This window comes from Narcine bancroftii, chromosome 4, assembly GCF_036971445.1.
Source record: "Narcine bancroftii isolate sNarBan1 chromosome 4, sNarBan1.hap1, whole genome shotgun sequence".
NCBI classification, from domain to species: Eukaryota; Metazoa; Chordata; class Chondrichthyes; order Torpediniformes; family Narcinidae; genus Narcine; species Narcine bancroftii.
Genome location: NC_091472.1, coordinates 70,025,462 through 70,047,231, shown reverse-complemented (window position 1 = coordinate 70,047,231; position 21,770 = coordinate 70,025,462). Strand labels below are relative to the sequence as shown.

Sequence of the window (21,770 nt, the reverse complement as noted above, 5' to 3'; positions counted from 1 at the left end):
TGCCTGACTTCCTCCTGAAGTCAACAATCATTTCCTTGGTTTTGCTGACATTGAGTGCAAGGTTGTTATCATTTCATCATTCAACGAACTGATCCATTTCACTTCACTCTGGCAACATTAATTGAAAGTAGCAGAAGATTGTATTATTAAGAATATTATATTTAATTTTTAACTGTTCAAATTACATTAGTTGCCCTTACAGATACACCTGATCCCTTTACATGACCATGTATATAGAATTTTATTATCCATTGTTAAATGAATTAATTATTTTGAGTTTAGGGCATTTTTGGAGATTTTTTTTCCTTATGATCAAATTAAATTATTCAATTTGTACCAAATATTCAAAATATGCTTTATTAAAGATATTTCCTTTCCACCAGAAATCAGCTGGCCCGCCCAGTAGTATTTAAATCTTGGGAGTTGCAAGCTTCCCATATGGTATTTTCAAGTTAATTTTTTCATGGAGACTGTGGGCAGCTTTCCTTTTCCAAAAAAACTTCCAAACTAATTTAATCAAATTTTGAAAAAATGATATTGGAAGAGTCTGAAAGAGGTATGTATATGTGGAAATATATTTATTTTCATACAGGTAACTCTTCCAAACAAAGTTATCAGAGGAGTTACCCATTTATTTAAATCTTCCTCAACTTTTTTAAGCAAGAGGAGGTAATTCATTTTATACAAAATTTTCATTATCCGTTTTGATCCCCAAATATTTAATCCCATTCTTCAGCAACCAAAATTGTGTATTTTTTTGAAAATTTGTATAATCCCCATCAATTAATGGCATAATCTCACTCTTATCCCAATGTATTTTGTACCCAGAAATCTTCCCATAATCTTCCAGTTTGCAGAAGTTTCTGGTTCTTTCAGATATATTAATGCATTGAATGCAAACAGACTAATTCTATGTTCATCTTGGTCAACATGTTAAAGCAGTATTAGTCTACATCTCCATGATTAATGAAGACATATTCTATTTGTATATATTTTTCTTTGGCTTGGCTTCGCGGACGAAGATTTATGGAGGGGGTAAAAAAGTCCACGTCAGCTGCAGGCTCGTTTGTGGCTGACCAGTCCGATGCGGGACAGGCAGACACGATTGCAGCGGTTGCAAGGGAAAATTGGTTGGTTGGGGTTGGGTGTTGGGTTTTTCCTCCTTTGCCTTTTGTCAGTGAGGTGGGCTCTGCGGTCTTCTTCAAAGGAGGCTGCTGCCCGCCAAACTGTGAGGCGCCAAGATGCACGGTTTGAGGCGTTATCAGCCCACTGGCGGTGGTCAATGTGGCAGGCACCAAGAGATTTCTTTAGGCAGTCCTTGTACCTTTTCTTTGGTGCACCTCTGTCACGGTGGCCAGTGGAGAGCTCGCCATATAATACGATCTTGGGAAGGCGATGGTCCTCCATTCTGGAGACGTGACCCATCCAGCGCAGCTGGATCTTCAGCAGCGTGGACTCGATGCTGTCGACCTCTGCCATCTCGAGTACCTCGACGTTAGGGGTGTGAGCGCTCCAATGGATGTTGAGGATGGAGCGGAGACAACGCTGGTGGAAGCGTTCTAGGAGCCGTAGGTGGTGCCGGTAGAGGACCCATGATTCGGAGCCGAACAGGAGTGTGGGTATGACAACGGCTCTGTATACGCTTATCTTTGTGAGGTTTTTCAGTTGGTTGTTTTTCCAGACTCTTTTGTGTAGTCTTCCAAAGGCGCTATTTGCCTTGGCGAGTCTGTTGTCTATCTCATTGTCGATCCTTGCATCTGATGAAATGGTGCAGCCGAGATAGGTAAACTGGTTGACCGTTTTGAGTTTTGTGTGCCCGATGGAGATGTGGGGGGGCTGGTAGTCATGGTGGGGAGCTGGCTGATGGAGGACCTCAGTTTTCTTCAGGCTGACTTCCAGGCCAAACATTTTGGCAGTTTCCGCAAAGCAGGACGTCAAGCGCTGAAGAGCTGGCTCTGAATGGGCAACTAAAGCGGCATCATCTGCAAAGAGTAGTTCACGGACAAGTTTCTCTTGTGTCTTGGTGTGAGCTTGCAGGCGCCTCAGATTGAAGAGACTGCCATCCGTGCGGTACCGGATGTAAACAGCGTCTTCATTGTTGGGGTCTTTCATGGCTTGGTTCAGCATCATGCTGAAGAAGATTGAAAAGAGGGTTGGTGCGAGAACACAGCCTTGCTTCACGCCATTGTTAATGGAGAAGGGTTCAGAGAGCTCATTGCTGTATCTGACCCGACCTTGTTGGTTTTCGTGCAGTTGGATAATCATGTTGAGGAACTTTGGGGGACATCCGATGCGCTCTAGTATTTGCCAAAGCCCTTTCCTGCTCACGGTGTCGAAGGCTTTGGTGAGGTCAACAAAGGTGATGTAGAGTCCTTTGTTTTGTTCTCTACACTTTTCTTGGAGCTGTCTGAGGGCAAAGACCATGTCAGTGGTTCCTCTGTTAGCGCGAAAGCCGCACTGTGATTCTGGGAGAATATTCTCAGTGACACTAGGTATTATTCTATTTAGTAGAATCCTAGCGAAGATTTTGCCTGCAATGGAGAGCAACGTGATTCCCCTGTAGTTTGAGCAGTCTGATTTCTCGCCTTTGTTTTTGTACAGGGTGATGATGGTGGCATCACGAAGATCCTGAGGCAGTTTACCTTGGTCCCAACAAAGCTTGAAAAACTCATGCAGTTTGGCATGCAGAGTTTTGCCGCCAGCCTTCCAGACTTCTGGGGGGATTCCATCCATACCTGCTGCTTTGCCACTTTTCAGTTGTTCGATTGCCTTATATGTCTCATCCAGGGTGGGAACCTCATCCAGCTCTAGCCTTAGGGGCTGTTGAGGGAGCTGGAGCAGGGCGGAATCTTGGACTGAGCGGTTGGTACTGAAAAGAGATTGGAAGTGTTCTGACCATCGGTTGAGGATGGAGATCTTGTCGCTGAGGAGGACTTTGCCGTCTGAGCTGCGCAGCGGGCTTTGGACTTGGGGTGAGGGGCCGTACACAGCCTTTAGAGCCTCGTAGAAACCCCTGAAGTCGCCAATGTCCGCGCTGAGCTGTGTTCATTTGGTGTTTGTATGCTTTATAAAATGCTCCACAAGATGAGTAATCTGTCTTTAATATTCACATTCTGATAGAGACAAGTAATAATTCCAGATGTTCACTGTTGGGTGGAAGGTTTTCAGTTAAGCCTCAGCTGTTCAAATGAAAAAGAGTTAGAGTTAGAAATAGAGTTGTCTCCACCAATAATCTTGATCTTGTAATGTTTCAAAAAGACTTGATAGTAATTTGGGATCCATTATGTTGTATACACTTTTACAAGTTAAGGATAAAATCACAATGTTATCCATCAATAATTAACATTAATTATCACTTTTCACATTTAAACCATATTTTTTAGTTAACTATTTTTTCTTGAATATTATTCAATTACATGGATAATGAAGTTAATGAATCTCGATTTCTGCTTTTCTAGTTCAGATGATATGGACAGTCCAGTTGAAGATATAGGAAGCCGTTCATGTGTAACTAGGTTTGTCAAGACACTGATGTCTATAATGGAGCATGGAGTCAAACCTCACAGCAAACATCTCACTGAGTATTTCGCATTCTTATTTGAGTTTGCCAAAATGGGAGAAGAAGAGGTAAATTAAATTGATGTTCACCGCTCTTAAATACATTTTAATTACACCTTCTGGAAATGTGATCCTACTAACAATATTTTATTTATTGTTTCAGAGTCAGTTTCTTTTGTCATTACAAGCAATATCAACAATGGTACATTTTTATATGGGAACAAAGGGACCAGAAAATGTAAGAACTTTTCAAACGTGGCAATATATTGAGGCACATAACGTGTTTGTTTTTGGTATTGTTCCTGTTCCTACTATCGGGCTGATTTTTTTTGTCATATATCTAGTTTGAGTCTTTGTAGAAAGTACAACCTCATTTCAGTCTGTATTTTCTTTTAAGGAAATGTACAACACTATTGATGTTGTACTGTATTTGTACATTTAAATAATGTTTTACTATTTGAATTTTGGAATCATTTTATTTTTTTTTAAACTAGCAGTTCCCCCAACCACAAGTTGAGGTATTATCTGAAGAAGAAGGTGAGGAGGAAGAAGAAGAAGAAGACATTTTATCTTTAACAGAAGAGAAGTACAGGCCTGCGGCCCTAGAGAAGATGATTGCGTTGATTGCACTTTTAGTAGAACAGTCTCGTTCTGAAAGGTAAGATGCACACATGGAATGTAGTTTGTCTCAATTACCTTTTTTCAAGTCTTTCTCGCATTGTGCAGAAATAGTTTTTTTCTTTATTTAAAATTTTTTAAATCCAAGCTATTTTTAAAGTTTTAATTCCAGAAGAGACCTGAAAATTGAAATATTTGCCTATTTAATTATGAACTATGTTGTAATTTTGTTTACTTATAAGATTGTTTGAATTTGAAAAAGTTTAATTAGATTTGATTTGCATTTCTGAAATACTTTGTCTCTTTATTAATCATTGCATCAAATCTTAGTCTCGATTTTCAGCAATATTAATGGTTGCACTTTCCAATTTTTTTTTAATTAGGCATCTGACTTTGTCACAGAATGACATGGCTGCCTTGACAGGAGGCAAGGTATCGTCAGTAGACATAGAACTGGTGATATATATTTCTTTTCTCTTTTAGAAATGCTTGACATTATAGACCAACATTACTTTGGCCATGTCAATTTAAAATATTTTCCTTGTTTTTGATGCTTCATTTAAGGAGTGAATCTAAAATGCATTTCTAATTCTTAATCAGTAATTATTTTAATTGTTGAATCACAAGTGTTGGTCTGGACATCAACATTTTTGAATTCTTTTTGTGTGGTGATCTTGTGCATTACTTTTTGTTTGTAAAGTAAATGGCCTAGTTTCTTGATGTTTCTGGTGTATGTATGCAAGTGGTTTATGATACTAAGGGGAAAAGCGCATGGCCGAAAGGTAGCTTCTGGCCTAATGGATTCTTAATTGCAGAATAAACAAAGATCGAGGTTTCCATCTTAACATTTTGCTTCGGCAAATTACAATGATGTTTTAATGGATTACTAAACTGGTGTGATTTTGTAATTTCTGCACTCAAAAAATGAAAAATAGTGTCATGGTATGGGCTATGTGGTGAAATGCTAACTTCATTCTAATTAATGAAAACCAGATTCCACAAACAGCTACAAGGATTGCTGAGAATAGTTAATGTTCTTTGTTTCAATTCTGAACTTGACTTGGAATTTTGCTACTTCAGAGTCAAGGTATTTGGTTAATGACACAAATTATTTTTGCTTTAATCACTGATTCAAAATGGGGTATTAAAAGTGCTTATAAACTAAAATAATTTGTTAACATTTTTAATATTTAATATTTAAGGATTTGTTTTCTTTTTCAGGGTTTCCCATTTTTGTTTCAGCATATCCGTGATGGCATTAATATCAGACAGACCTGCAATTTAATTTTCAGCCTCTGCCGCTACAATAATCGACTTGCAGAGCATGTATGCACATTTTTATGTTGGTATAATTCAGTAACAATTATTTACACTTTGATAGATGTTTTCAGGTAGAAGTGGCAAAAATATTAAATCTGGCTTTCTCTTTGTGTATTTAGATTGTTTCAATGCTGTTCACATCGATAGCAAAGCTGACTCCTGAGGTATGTTGATTACGTTGTAATTTTGTCTTCCATTTGACTTTGAAGGAAAATACCAACTTGTGCACCAGTTTTTTTCAGAGCTTCAAAACTAAATGCAGCATTATAATTTTAGAATATTTTTTCATTCCTCACTAATTTTCTTCCACAGTTTTCTCCCATTAAGATTGAGTGCATGCTGCAATAAAGACCCCAAGTTACCATCCATTCTTTTGACAATCAGTAGACATCCAGGAGCACATTTCTAATCGTAGTTATTAAATTATAACAATGAAATTGCCACATTTTACTTGCCCTAAATTTAGGGTTTTGTGGTTATACTTTTCATCCATACTGGCCAACATCACTTAACCCCATATTAAGAATTAACGTTTTGACAATAATATGGGCCATTGCTCAGTTTCTGAAAGGGGCTCAGATACAATGTGTATTTAGATGGCTAATACAATCCAGCCATTAGTGTAAATAGTGTATTACTTTCGCAATACCTGTTAGGACTGAGTCAAGCAGAATGTAATAAAAGTTTATTTTTGTGTGCATTATATTTGCATTATGTTAAGTTAAAGTATAGTTATGAAGAGTAGATAGTTCAACATACAGAAGTTTAGAACTGTTTAATTTGTGAATTTAAGCTATATAAATAAGTGATCCAGTGTCTGGATATACTGGAACCTGATTTCCCAACCATGCTTACCTCTGTCCTGGTTGAACTTTGGAGAAGACCTAAAATTCTTGTCAAGTCTTGTGTCTCATTCTATTGCATTGTTACTGCACTTCATTTGCATAACTAAAAAAAAAAATTCTGTCACTATGTGGAGCAGCATCTAATGTTAAAGAAAGACAAAACATGCCTTCAATTGGTACCAGTTTTTCATGTCTAAACCCAAAGCGTGCTCATGCTTTACATTATTTCTAGGCTGCACAGCCTTTTTTTAAGTTGTTATCCATGTTGATGGAGTTCGCTGGTGGACCACCTGGAATGCCTCCGTTTGCTTCTTATATTCTTCAGAGAATTTGGGAGGTATGCATAACTTTTGACTCTGGCAAATTTATCAATTTACCAGTATTTTGGAATGTAGAAATTATTTTAGTATGAATTAATAGCTATGTTTAAGAATACATTAAGTCAATGTATTCATGAAATTAATGTACAACTGAAGTCACCTGTGCATTACTTTCCATGTTGGTGAATATAGTAAATCCCTTCAGAGGCCTCTCACCTGGTATCTGGTGAATTCTATTTGCCTTGAGATGGGTTACTTTTAATGTCTTTTGCTGGTAATAGTTGGGGACAGGGCTGAGAACTCAAGGGGATCTGGTATATGGAATGAAGCATACAATCTAATACAAAACTGAAGAAGTCGTGGAGAGGTTTGGTTATACATGTCTCTTAGCAATTTGTATCAGTAGTTTTTTGACAATCAATTGGCCACAATGTATCTATCAAAATTAAAATAAACCTGACTTTCATTTTTTATGGGAAATTTTGAAATGTGGTTAATGGTATTAAAATAAATTAATGTCAAATCTCTTGTTTTTGTCTAGGTTATTGAATACAATCCTTCTCAGTGCTTAGATTGGTTAGCAATGCAAACACCTCGCAATAAGCTTGCTCACAGCTGGGTACTTCAAAACATGGAGAACTGGGTGGAGCGTTTTCTGCTGGCACACAACTATCCTAGAGTCAGAACCTGTAAGTCACTTGTAGTCTGAAATATTAACATTGCAGAAGGGAAAAAATGGCGTGGCTGCCCATTTATTTTAAAAATGGGATATGATTAGGAGAAGGGAAGATGTTCTATATTTTATGTATATTTTATTTCATGTAAATTAAGTCTGATTGGACCAGTTGCCTTACCAAATGTGTTTCCTTAATGAATGTAAGTATTTGTAGTTTAGTTCAAACCTATTGGTTCAATCTAAAATTGTTTTGTTTTGAATGACTGAATTTAGTTCTGCTGGATTAAGTGACAATTCTAATTAAACATGAATACGCTGAGAATACATAGCTTGGAAATCTAAGTTAAAACAGAAAATGCTGGCAAAGTCAACGTTAACCACCATTAACAGAGCATCCAATGTAGTTATGTCATTGATCTTTCATCTAAGGCTGCCTGATATGCTTGTTATTCCCACCATTTCCAGTATTATTTTATGAATGGTTGTCTTAATGTTTTTTAAATTGATCTAAAAGCACAAATAAAGTTGTTGCAAGTCCACCTTCCCAAAGTATATGAATACTGGTCTTATCCAGTCCATCTCTAACTTCATTTTATTTGCTGAAACAATATCATAAAATATAGTTTGCATCCGTGGTCTGTTGTATTCAGAACCAAGAATATGAGATTCTAAATAATCAAGAACAATGAGGTGATAAATCATCAGATATAGTGATCTATTAAATTGATTTTAATTTTATTTATTCCTGCAGCTGCAGCTTATCTTTTGGTTTCACTCATTCCAAGTAACTCGTTCCGACAGATGTTCCGATCTACACGTTCTTTGCATAATCCTACACGTGATTTGCCTCTGAGTCCAGACACAACTGTTGTTCTTCATCAGGTGTACAATATTCTTCTGGGCCTGCTTTCAAGAGCTAAGCTATACGTTGATGCTGCTGTCCATGGAACCACAAAATTAGTTCCTTATTTCAGCTTTATGACCTATTGTTTAGTTTCAAAGACTGAGAAGTTGATGTTCTCTAGTTATTTCATGGACCTGTGGAATCTCTTCCAACCTAAGCTGTCTGAACCTGCTATTGCAACAAACCACAATAAACAGGCTTTGCTCATTTTCTGGTATAATGTGTGCGTGGATTGCCCAGAAAATGTGCGCTTCATTGTACAGAATCCTGTAGTGACGAAAAACATTGCTTTTAATTACATCTTGGCTGATCATGATGACCAAGACGTTGTCCTCTTTAACCGTGGGATGCTCCCTGCCTATTATGGGATTTTGCGCCTGTGCTGTGAACAATCCCCTGCTTTCACACGGCAACTAGCTTCTCATCAGAATATTCAGTGGGCTTTCAAAAATCTTACACCTCATGCAAGCCAGTATCCAGGGGTAAGTGTTGCTATTCATTTAATGGGTTTTTAACCAGATTGTACTTTGATGCATGTTACTGTGTATTTCGGCATATAAGTCTATCCTCAGCTAAGTTGGGGCCTCATTTTCATGGTTTTATCATATATCGGATGACCTCCCCAAAAATCGGGTTGACTGAGCAGTTGGACGTTGCCAGAAGGTGGTTGTTATCATGGAGCCTCCAGTAAAATGATGAAAGTATGAAGTGAGTTTTAACTTAAAAGTAATAGAAGTGGCCAAGAAATCCAGCAACTGTACTACTGCAAGGACTTTTGAGATATGTGAGAAGTTGATAAGAAATTGGAGAAAGAATGAAGGTGCTTTAAGAAAAATACCAAAGAAACAATGTTTGATGAGAAGAGGAGTTTTTCATTGGCCAGAGTTGGAAATCACATCTCAGAATGGGTACTTGAACTGAGGCAAGATTGCTACATGCTCAAGAGAAATAAAATCAGAGCTTATGCACTGAAGTGGGCATAGTTGTACCCAGAACACAGTAAAGATTTTAAAGGTACAGTAGGCTGGTGCAACAGTTTCATGAACAGGAAAAATCTGGTATTACGATAAAAAACAAAAATTGCTCAGAAACTATCAAAAGATCTTATTTATTGTGGGACATTGATGACGAAATGGAAGCCGACTCACCAGATTCAGACTGGGACTCGTATGATGACAGTAGAAACAGCAAGACTCTGAATGTCTTTGTCTCAGATGATATAGTGATTTTGTAGGATTTTGAAATGTGCTTTTCATTTCAATAAAAAATTCTTCTAATAATACTGGTAGCTTAAAAATTTGTTGTAGGTTGGGTTCTTTTTTGGTGTTTCAGGTTGTCTTATACACCAAATCTTCGAGCAGTTTTTTGAGTTGAATTTAAGGTCTCATTTTTATATCTGGCGTATAAGTCAACCCGTGATTTTCACGACTCGACTTGTACACCAAAATATATGGTAGCTAAATTAGTTCTTTTGTAAGTGTTGCATAACTTAATTTAATGGAAGAGCATTTGGAACAGCCTGAAATGTTGAGCATCAAATATTGAACTTGACTGGTGATGCAACCTTTGGTTTTGAAGTTGGTCAAATATATTTTTAGATGATAAGTGTCATTTATTATGCATCATTTTATTTTGATGCATAATAAATTTCCAGCTGTTTTTCAATTTATGAATTAGGAATTCAGAGGGAAAAGAGAATAGTTTTACAAAAGGTTTTTTTGAGTTTATGGCTTTCGATTTAAAAAAAAATATTGCTGGAGTTGTTGGTAAATTGAATGACTACTGTGTTATAAAATGCTGTTTTAAGGTTCGGTCCAAGCAGACTTGTGCATTAAGATCAGCAGCCTTTGGCTACTCATTTCTAGATTTCATCTTGTTGGTGTATGAGATTGTGTCTTCAACTATTTTTGGCCTTTTCCAAGTATACTAATGTTAGCCAAAGAGTAAAATCACCCTTTACTTTGCTCAAGTGTACCAAATCCAATTCAAAAATAGGGTTAGTAAATTGAAGAGATTTTGTTGGAGAATAGCATTTATTTAAAAGTTAGAGGGTTTGCTGCCGTAAACATGAATATAAATGCTGAATTAGTAGTTGTATATTAGGCTTGTTCTATTTTGGAAGAAAATAAAACACCAAAAATGCTCAAATAGGATGAACTCAGTGGGTCAGGCTCCATCTTTGGAGGCAAAAGCATAGTTTATGTTTCAGGTTGAGACCCAGCATCAAAACTGAGATTGTAAAGGGTCGAGAGTAGGTAGAAAGAGATGAGGGGTGTGATGAGGCAGGAACTGGCAAGTGATAGATGGATTCATGTGAGGAAGGGTTGATGGGCAAATGGCGAAGGGAAGGGTGGGGAGAGCAACCAAGACTGGCAGGTGAGAAATTGGGGGGACAACAAAGGGTTGCAGATATCACAATATGACAAGAAAGGAAAGTTCTGAGTGGAGTCAGAGTAGAGAGGGAGGATGAACATTTGGAAACAAAAGGGGATAGGGGACCCAGTGGGTTGATTATGTGGGTGAAAGGCAGATGGAACCTGGTAGAGGAGAAAAAAAATGTTAACAAGGAATGTGTGTAGGTTGGAAGAAGGGACCTGTGTGGATTAGAAGAGGAGAGAAATGAACAGAGGGGGTGCAGATTTAGCATCTGCAGTCTATTGTGTCTCCAGTAATTTCATATAGCTGACTAATCCTCGCCACTGAAATGTTAAAGCAAATATGTTTGAATAGGACATATACATTAAGGGGAGGGCATTGAGGCACGCAGAGGAGCAGAGGGACCTGGGGGTTATGGTACAGAGTTCACTGAAGGTGGATTCCCATTAAGAAGGCATATGGTATGCTGGCCTTAATAAATCATAGTATAGAGCAGTAGTTCCCAACCTTTTTCTTTCCATTCACATACTTTTAAGTATTCCCTATACCATCAGTGCTCTGTGATTAGTAAGATTTTTCTTAAGGTGGGATGTGGGTGGAAAGAAAAAGGTTGAAAACCACTGTGGTAATTGTACCTCATTGATTCATTATGTGCACAGTTTCATAACTCCAAAGGAAATGGGCCAATTACAATTTTTCTCAAGCAAAATACTTCAGTAACAATTGGATCTAGAGCAGTAATTCTTAACCTTTCCTTCCCACTCACATCCCACCTTAAGCAATCCCTTACTAATCACAGAGCACTGATGGTATAGGGAATACTTAAAGTGGTATGTGAGTGGAAAGAAAAAGGTTGGGAACCACTGGTATAGAGTATAGGAGCTGGAGGTGATGCTGCAGCTGTTTAAGGCATTGGTGAGGCCAGGTTTCGAGTACTGTACTCAGTTTTGGTCTCCAAATTTTAGAAAGGATACAGATAAGGTGGAGAGGGTGCAGAGAAGGATTACAAGGATGTTGCCTGGCTTACAGCATCTGGATTACAGGGAGAGATTAAGGAGACTGGGACCTTATTCATTGGAACGTAGACGATTGAGAGGAGACTTGATAGAGGTACTTAAATTATGAAAGGAATATATAGACTAGACATAAACAGACTCTTTCCCCTGAGGGCAGGGGAGGTTGAAACAAGAGGCCATGAGTTAAGGGTAAGGGGGCAAAACTTTAGGAAAAATATTAGAGGTGGCTTTTTCACTTAGCAAGTGGTGGCAGAATGGAATGAGCTTCCGAATGAGATAGTTGTGGCAGGGTCCTTTCGGTCATTTAAGAAAAGGTTGGATGTGTACATGGAGGTGAGGGGGTTGGAGGGTGATTGGCAGAGAGCGGGAGGTTTGAGCTAGTGGAGCTGTTCTAGTGAACCGGTGCAGACTCGAAAGGCCAACATGGCCTGTTTCCGCTCCGTAAATAGTTATATGGTTATATGTTGAGCTTCTTTTTAAATAATTTTCATTATTAAACATGCCTCATCCTCCTCTAACTTATTATTTATTTGTTGTACAGGCTGTTGAAGAGCTATTCAATCTTATGCAACTATTTGTAGCTCAGAGACCAGATATGAGAGAAGAGGAGCTGGAAGACATTAAGCAATTCAAGAAAACAACCATTAGCTGCTATTTGCGATGTCTGGATGGGCGCTCGTGCTGGACCACACTTATTAGGTACTGCAAAACAAATATTATAATTCTGGTGAAGTTGTACAGGGGTGGTTGAGATCTGTTGGAATTATGGAAAATTTGAGCATTAATCATGAATTCTTTGTGTACCCCTTCAAGCATAACAATATCCTTCCTATAATTCAATGACAAAAACTGTGTGCAATATTCCAAGTGCAATCTAATAATAATTCTCTTGACCCCAGTTCTTCAATATTTACTTCAATTTTAAATTGTCGTATCAGCAAATAGTTGATAAAAGCAGATACTTCCTATTATTTTTATGAAGGCCTTTTTGTTTGAAGAACCAAACATGAGCACTCTTTGAAATCATTTGGAGAAAAAGTATGGCTCAAATTTCTTGTGTGTTTCAGTTTACAACTTTCTTGTGAAGTTAATGTCATACTCTCTTGATGCATTTTTTTTTAAATTTGCGTTAAACTGTAGAAAGTATTTTCAATTGTAGCCTAATTAATGATTCATTATGTTTTAATCAAATAAATGAATGTCATATTTATGAGATCCAAAGTGGTTAATATCTCTTTATATCCCTTCATCAATCTGTACAGTCACTTTAGTTTGGAATTTAGGCATGAAATTTCATTTAGCCGGGCATAGTAAATTGGCTACTGTTTTGCTTATTTTAATTTCTATTCATTGTATTTTAATATTGACTGGTCTCTGTTCTGCATCTTCACTTGAGTGCACTGTCTTTTCAAATGCAGATCTCTTTATCTAATTTTATCCACCTCCAGCTTGTTCCAACTTATTTACAACTCCACAATTTGCTAATTATGCCATACCTTTGGTTCTGAAGAGTAGGTCATCTCTAAATGCTTCTTGTGAAAAATGCACTTGCATAAGTACAAATTTCCTGATGTATTTTCACACTTCTGAAGATGTCGTGACCATAAAATGAAAGCACGTTTGAAAATGCATGGCTGGCGGGTCCTCAGGGAGCACTTTTTCATTGCACATGAAGGCCAAAATATGGTGTGCAGTAGGACAGATCCTACTCAATATCTGTGTATAATAAATTTGTGCTATGGAATAGAGTTCAGATCCCATTGATCAAATTTTCATTAACCAACCAGTAATAAAACAATTCACCAGATTCACTCAATGACAAACTCAATCAGAGACTCATTTAAGGACTCTTACTTGTGCACTTTATTGATTTTCTTTTGTTCTTTCTGTATTACATAGTTTGTTTACATTCATTATCTGTTTACATTGTGTACAGTTTATTTTTTGCACTACCAATTAGTGGTAATTCTGCCATGCCTGCATGAGAAAGGAATCTCAGGGTTGTAATTGGTGTCATATATGTACTCTGATATAAATCTGAAATATGAATCTGTTTACAGAAATTAAGGGTTAGCTCTGAAGAGGAATTGTGCAATGTGGTACTGCACTCATTTGAGTTTTGAAGACTGAGGGGAAAATCTTAAGAAACATATAAAATTATGAAAGAAATAAATAAGGAAAAAGCAGGGATTTTCCATTGCCAGTTGAGATTAGAACTAAGGGGCATCACTTCCAGGTTCAGGGGAGTAAATTTAAGACAGATGAGGAGAAACTGCTTCTCTCGGGGAGTAATGAACCTATGGAATTGTCTGCCCAATGAAGCAGTGGAGACTGTCTCACTAAATGAACAACTACAGATTTAAAATAGATAATAGAAGTGATGAAAAATAGGTGGGTAAATAGAAGCAAGTCGACAACCAAATCAGAATTTATTGTCATGAACAAATCACAAAATGTGTTGTTTTAGGGCAGCGTCACAGTGCAAACGTTCGTATAAACCACCTCCCAAAAATAGTGCACAGAATGTCAAAGTAAGGCAATGTCTCTGGTTCCTGGATCATTCAGGAATCTGATGGCAGTGGGGAAGAAGCTGTCCTTGTGCCGCTGATTGCTCGTCTTCAAGCTTGTGCACCTTTTGTACCTCCTGTACTGACATGATCATAACGCTCAGCAAGAACAACATCCAGGTGGCCCTATTCCTGCTCCTATTTCTCATCTTTATTAATTAAAGAGCCTTTAATTAATCCACATTATTTAAAATAAATTTATACAACTTTACGTGATGGGTTTTGATTTGCCTTAAGGATTTTTAAAAAATTGCCAGTCTTGGATGTAATAAATAGTAATTAGGAGAGTGGTTATTCAACCTAGATCTGTTGGTATGGGATGTTATTGGTGATTCATTAATCAATGCTGATGTATGTGTGCATAAAGTGGCATTTTCATTAAGAAATAAATGGTAGTCCATCAAAATCTGATATTTTATTAATATGATTTGTTATTATTTTATGATTGTAGTGCCTTCAGAATCCTCCTGGAGACAGATGAAGATAGGTTGCTAGTTGTTTTTAATCGGGGTCTGATTCTCATGACCGAGGTACATTAAATTGGTTCTTTTATTCATTGTTTTGTACTCTCATACTTGACATTTTCTTTGGGTTTTTCATCTCTCTCTGATCTTCATTGAGCACATCGAAGCATCTTCCAAAAGACTGTCACTTGTCTAGATCATGCTTGCATGTTGTGACAATATCTGCCTCCACCAGTTCTTCAGGTAGCACAATCCAGATTTCAACCATTCACTGTGGGGGAAACAAACTCCTTCAGATTCTCTCTAAATCTCTTATATCTCCTATTAGACCTATCCTCTCTTGTTTCTGATACCCCTCGTGCCTATCATCCCCATGCCTCATAACTATATATACGTATCAGGTGCCTTATCAACCTATCTACTCTTTTGGTATAACTGTAATGCTCTGATTCAAGCAGCATCCTGAAGAGTCTCCTCTGCCCACTCTCCAGTACAATCCCATCCTTCCTTTAATGTGGCTAACAGAACTAAGCCCCATACTCCAGGTTTGTCCTAATCCAGGGGTCTCCAAACATTTTAGACCATTGACCCCTTCAGGGACTATGTGGTTCTCATGAAACCCTGGCACTGGCCGGGGGGGGGGGGGGGGGGCGGAGTGATGGCGGAGGGATGGGTGGTGGCAGCACTGGATGGGAGGGGTGGCACCAGTTGGGATGGAGTAGTGGCGGCGCTGGATGTTCCTCATATTTCTTTCCATCCTCCCATTCGCTCTCAACTATAGTATAGGCTGAAACCAAATACAACATGGGTAGCCACCAAGCTCCGCTCTCGTGAGCTATTAATATAATGTCTCGGCATTATATTAAATCGATGCCCCCCCCCCCCCCAGGTGTTATTAGATCCCCTTTTGACTCCCTGGCATTTATCAACCCATCGACTAATTTGGGGACACCAATGTTTTACAATATTACAAAGCCAGCTCTTTTATTCTCTGCCATAGCTGATGAAGGGGAATCATCACATATGCATTCTTCACCACCTTATCTACCTGTGCTCCCACTTGTAAATATCTGTGAATTGTAAAGATCTGGGGTCTTTCTGTTTATTAATACTCCCTTGGGGCCTAACACATCCTTTCCTTATTTGCCCTCTCAAAATGCATCACAATTAGATTCCATTTGCCATTGCTCCATCCAATTTTTCAGCTGATCTACATCATGCTGTAGCTTAAGACAAACTTCCTCACTACCTACAACACCACTGATTTTTCTGTTCCCTTTAATTTAATGAACATCTACATTCACATGTAAGTCATTAATGTATTTCACAAACATCAAAGATTCATGCACAAATCCATGCGCCGTTAGTTCTATAATGTGGTGAAAGGGTTAATGGTGTTTAGTGATAAAAGGATGTGCAAAATAAAAGGACAACCTACGAAGAACCCTAAATGAGAGGAAATTACCAGAATGAAACTGCCTTAAATTATGAAAATGTAAAACCATAAACTATAAATGTTGAAATGGTTGCATCTGGTAAACTTTGTTCATTGGTTCGTAAGCTGATGTTGTAAGAATGAGATGGAGAATTAACCTGAAGTTAATTCAGGTTAGCTGTCTGCCAGCAGACAGCTACCCAAACACCACTACTTTGTTATTGGATTAAGTGGGCTTTAATTTTTGAAATAACGTAAATCTTAAACTATGATCCTTACTTTACTTTTTCTAGTCTTTTAATACTTTGCACATGATGTACCATGAGGCTACAGCTTGCCATGTAACTGGAGATTTAGTGGAACTTCTCTCCATTTTCCTTTCTGTTTTGAAATCAACTCGTCCCTATCTGCAGCGGAAAGGTTTGTTCAATTCTGGTTTGTTATGGGAAGGATATTGATCTTGTCTGGAAAGGATCGAAGTGTGTCTCTGTGGAATGAATAATATACCAGCTAATGTAGAGTAAATATTGTTTTGTTCTAAGTCCTACCTATAAAGCAAACTGATGCATAAGAAATATGAAACTGTAGCAACGGCTACATTGCTCCTGCAATAACACACGCAACCAGATGGGTTGAGCTCAGAGAGCAGACTAGTTTATTGCAGGCTGCTGAGCTGGACTTATACTCCCAGCCCGGACCTGGCTGAGAACCGTACTGGAGGGCGCTGACGTCACCTGGGCGTCACATGGTCTCCAAGCGCGGGTTTCTGAGCCCCGAGCTGCAAGGAAGGGAAACACCCACCCCCCACCCCCACGGCGCCATTTTGGCCGGCTGCCCCGCCGTGTAGCTTACAAGCGGGGCTGGTTCGTCTGCCTTGTGGTGAGCCGCCACAAAACCGTATTTACTTTTTGTTTTGAGCTGTATTAACATTTATGATTACTTTTGGTGGTAGAATTTCTTTATTGTGGGATGTTTAGTGTTGCCTTAAATTGTTAATTGTTTTCAATAAGTGTATTGATTTAAATTTTTTATTTGCTATCAAATAAAGCAATTTCAGTTTCAAATTCATTGTTTTAACCTTGCATTTGCAGATGTTAAGCAAGCCTTGATCCAGTGGCAGGAAAGAATTGAATTTGCTCACAAGCTTCTCACATTATTGAATTCCTATAGCCCTCCAGAACTTCGAAATGCCTGCATAGGTAATAGACCTTTAGGATATACTAAAGCTGCAACTAAATGTCAGACCTGGAACCTTTCATTCATCTGTATGGGCTAATCTTGAAACTAATCTTGTGTATTATCTTTTTGATTAACAGAGTAGTTATTGGACATAATTCTGTGATTTTAGTATTTGAATTCAGAACAATTGTTTAAAAGTTTTCTGACTGGTGATGGAAATAATTCTGCATATGAAATAGCCTTTTCAACTTCATTTAATACACAAAAGTGCTGGAGAAACTCAGCAGGTCCTTCAGTGTCCATGGAGAGAAAGATATAACCAGCGTTTTGGGCCTGACCCCTTCATCAACGTATGAGCAAAAAGTAGGCAGGTGGGGGTGGGAGGGAAGAAGGGGCAGGGTAGGAGCATAGGTCAACAGCAAGCGGTCACAGGTGAACGTAGATAGGAGGGCAGGAGAGAGAAGAGCTGAGAATTGATCTGGAGAGGGGATGGGTAGTTCTGTGAATGCAGAGGGGTAGTGAAAGAGAGAGAGAGTCTGGTTGGAGAGTACCCATATGGAAAATGAGCTATTGTTTCCATTTTGTGGGTGGTCTCCATTTGGCAGGGCATGAGACCATGGACAGACACATTGGCGTGGGAATGGGCCGGAGAGTTCAAATGAGATGCCACTGGAAGATCCCCACTATTACAATGGACAGAGCAAAAGTGCTGCACAAAGCTATCTCCCAGTCTGCATTCAGTCTCTCATGTAGAAGAGGTCACAATGGGAGCACTGGATGCAGTAGATGACTCCTCCAGATTCACTTGTGAAGTGTTGCTTCACTGGGAAGGACTGTTTGGGGCCATGAGTGGTGGTGAGGGAGGAGGTGTAGTGCAAGTGTAGCATTTCCTGCAGACACAGGAGTAGGTGCCAAGGGAACAATGGGTGGGAAGGGATGAGTAAACAAGGAAGTCGTGGACAGGGCAGTTCTTGCATAGCCAGAAAGGGGATGGTGGTGGGATCATGTAGATGGTAGAAATATTAAATAAATACTTCACACTCTTCAGTGGAGAAGAGATAATAGAACAGTAAAAGAAGAACACAATGGTGAATATATTTTTGCCTCTGATTGACTCGACACATCCTGCTGAGTTTTTTTCAGCATTCTTGTCTATTAATGGCAATCACAGTGTCTACAGACTTTCTTGTTCCACTTTCTCAATTTCATCCTAATTTTGCTGCATATCATAAATCTAGCTTTCGTATCGTATTTGTTCGATTTTCATCTTTCAATTGATTTGACATGCAGGGAAAAGAGAAAATCTGAAATGTGTGATCAAGGTATATTATTGGTATTAGGTCCTTCACTTGCAGGGAATGAATGAATCTGCCTAATAGGGCATTGTTTTGTTGCCAACATCTTGCAGTACTGAGAGATGAGTCCACCTGGTGCTTTCACACAAATCATGCAGAATGCCCCAGTGGTACCAGTGTGGATTGGCAATTTTTGAGGTGATTGGACAAAAATCAATTTTAATTTTCATGCACTGCCAAACAACATTTTCTATCGTATTTAACGATGAGTCTCAGCAATTATGACATGATAGTTGCTCTTTCTATTTTCTAAAGGATTCTCTAACATGCTTGATGGCAAACAATGTAATCAGGACAGGGGATTGATTTAGAATGCAAAATTAATGCTAGCCATGAGAAAAGGAACACAATTACATTGTAATTTATCACTTGCAGTGGGAAAAAAAAAATTTTCAAAAATATTTTCATCTGCAGTAGTGAAGGAGATTCAAAGCAGCCTTAATAACTATTTTCAGTCAATGTGCACTAAAATGTCACTCTGTCATAAATTTATAATTTTCAGAATTATTAACATGAATTTTGTTTTTGTTGGCCATTTCTTGCCACCAGATATGAACAGAATTCCAATGTGTGTGTGTGTGTGTGTGTGAAATTAAAACACAGGATTTTATACAATCATAAAAAGACATCTATGCAGAGTTAAGCAGAAGTAAATTCTCAACGCCAAATCAACTTATTCTGTAAATAATCATTACAGTTAAAAAAAAAACCACAAAACCACTTTATGGTCAAGAATAAAATATTCCTTTCCTGTCAAGTTAAACAAAATTGTCATTGTTTTCTAGATGTTTTAAAAGAACTTGTTCTTCTAAGTCCTCACGATTTCCTTCACACTTTGGTACCTTTCCTTCAACATAATCACTGTACTTACCACCATAGTAATATACCAAGTAAGTGCAATCTTTAACTAATTTATCGGCAGTAATAAAATAATGAGGTCTTTTTTGTCTTTATTGCCTTTGAAAGTTATGCATCACTTCCAATTTTCTGAATTAATTTACAGTGTCTTTAGGCCCATATTTTCCATGTCGAGAGAACATAAAGTTAATGGGCGGAAAGAATAATATCCGTCCTCCTCGCCCAGAACTCAATATGTGCCTCTTACCTACAATGGTGGAAACTAGCAAGGTATGTTGAGACTCCATGGAACTGTTCTAAGTAGGACAAGACTTGTATATGTGTGTAATTTTTTTTTAAAAGCAAATCTGAGAAATAAACACTTTGTATTTTAGTTATTCAGTGAAAAGCCACCTGCCACCTGCTTTTCAAGTTCCTGACCATTAAGTAGTGTGAGCATTTCATCCAGTGATATTGCACAGTTACTGGCTTAAGAGGTCAGGTGGAAAAAATCCACCTGAAACAGCTTCATGTTCATCTTCACTGTTTGCTAATAAAAAATATATAGCTTGATCTTATTTATTGGTTTCTCTTCTCCAACACACAGTTGCACTTGTAGCATGAGTCTTTGCATGATAATTTTGTTCAGAATCACCAAATGATATCTCTTACTTTCATATAATTTAAGCATAAGTACATTTTCTGAATATTTCTTGTGTTAAAATATGCTGGACTTCTTTTCAACCTACATCTTCCATCTCTTGGCTCAGTGAAAGAAAGATATCATGGCTCATACCTTTTACCTCTAGTACCAATGAAGTTCTATCAATCTTCAAAGAAATTGGTGCTTGAGTGGTTAAAATTGTAGCTATTAACTTTTTTCTTCTTTTTCGAGCAAAAATGCATTGAATACATCGACTGTAATGCCTACAGTGTTAACTTTTAATTGTTGCATCTCCCAAGCATTGCCAAAGTAGAAAATTCTCCCAAATTTTATTTTAATCGCACTCTGCTGTGATTCAAGGATTCAAGCATTAAAAAAAATGTTTACTTTTTAGTCTTAAATTTGAAGATCTTGTTTATTCTAATTACAAAAGTTTGTTTTACAGGGAAAAGATGATGTTTATGACCGTGTGCTAGTGGATTACTTCCTTTCATATCATCAGTTCATCCATCTCCTATGTCGAGTAGCAGTGAACTGTGAAAAATTTACAGAGACCCTAGTGAAATTAAGTATGGACAAAAATTTATCTTTTTAAAAATGATTTGTATTTTAAAGGATTAATTTGAATAGTTTTTTTTAAATATCTGACAGTTGGAGGCATTTAAGATTAGTTAAAAGTCCATTAACAACAGTCAAAATGGCATTTGGGCAATACAGAGATGTAGCCTCAGGATCCAGCACCTAAGCTTTAGTCAACACTCATGGCTGATTGCTGAACAATTCTTGGATATTGTGGCCCACCTCTGAATCTGGACAGTTTTTTTTTCAGCGGGCAGGCAAGATTGAATAGTGAGTGGAATCTAGGACTAATTGTTCCCTTTAGGACAGGCTTCTGTGACTCTGAGAAGTTTTGCTTTGTAAACTTCAAATTTGAAGCTCGCTGTTGCACTGTTACTTCAAGAATTTGATAACAGCTTGAACCAATGTTGTCCATTCAACCAAGAAGAAAAAAATCAAGGCGTTTTCCTGTGATTAAATCACAATGCCGATTCTAATGAAAAATAAGAAGCCAGGTGAAAGGAACAATAAGGTAGATTTTAAGGAAGATGAATGAATAGGAGGTGAAGATGCAAAATAACATGGGTATTTAAAAGAACAATGCAGGAGATATCATTGGATAATTAATATCAAATATGAATGATAAAAGTAGAAGACACAATATCCTAACTTTAACGTAACTTATGGAAAGAAAATTCAGTCTTTTGAAGGATAGATGATTTGTTTTTTTAACTATTTCTCACCTTTTGTTTCTCTTTTGCTGCTGCTTCATGTTTCCGTCGTTCTCGACATTTACCTCATTATTCACGGAGAAGAATTCTTCAAAAAACATGGAGAGATCAGGAATGAGGTTGTGAGGGTCTTGTTTCGTGATATTCCTTAGAATTGGCTCAGGAAGCAAATCAACAAAAGTTGACTGATATGCTTTAAAGTCAGGGGTATTTAGCACAAAAATAGACCCTTTGGCCCAACTTGCCCATGCCTGCCAAGTTGTCTACCTGTATATTGGATCTATTTGCCTGCGTTTGACCAAAATCCCTCTAAACCCTATCTATCCAGGTATCTGTCTAAATTTCTG

General features: G+C 37.9%; 1 protein-coding gene across 10 annotated transcripts in view; it reads left to right on the top strand.

Annotated features, from left to right (window-relative positions):
* Positions 1-21,770, top strand: part of usp34 (ubiquitin specific peptidase 34) — a 264,058-nt gene that overhangs the window by 217,591 nt on the left and 24,697 nt on the right. For 6 of the 10 annotated variants that reach the window (XR_011355789.1, XM_069931549.1, XM_069931543.1 and 3 more), the window contains 16 exons: positions 3,459-3,627; positions 3,722-3,796; positions 4,053-4,216; positions 4,560-4,632; positions 5,398-5,502; positions 5,616-5,660; positions 6,574-6,678; positions 7,203-7,350; positions 8,089-8,723; positions 12,175-12,332; positions 14,652-14,730; positions 16,393-16,519; positions 17,191-17,298; positions 19,419-19,523; positions 19,637-19,761; positions 20,580-20,703. Coding sequence is in view for 9 of the 10 variants with exons in the window: in XM_069931549.1 (XP_069787650.1) it covers positions 3,459-3,627; positions 3,722-3,796; positions 4,053-4,216; positions 4,560-4,632; positions 5,398-5,502; positions 5,616-5,660; positions 6,574-6,678; positions 7,203-7,350; positions 8,089-8,723; positions 12,175-12,332; positions 14,652-14,730; positions 16,393-16,519; positions 17,191-17,298; positions 19,419-19,523; positions 19,637-19,761; positions 20,580-20,703 (2,345 nt within the window). In the remaining variant the exon portion in view is untranslated. The remainder of the gene's footprint in view (positions 1-3,458; positions 3,628-3,721; positions 3,797-4,052; positions 4,217-4,559; positions 4,633-5,397; positions 5,503-5,615; positions 5,661-6,573; positions 6,679-7,202; positions 7,351-8,088; positions 8,724-12,174; positions 12,333-14,651; positions 14,731-16,392; positions 16,520-17,190; positions 17,299-19,418; positions 19,524-19,636; positions 19,762-20,579; positions 20,704-21,770) is intronic. The other 4 variants (XM_069931547.1, XM_069931546.1, XM_069931544.1 and 1 more) reach the window with 3 other exon arrangements.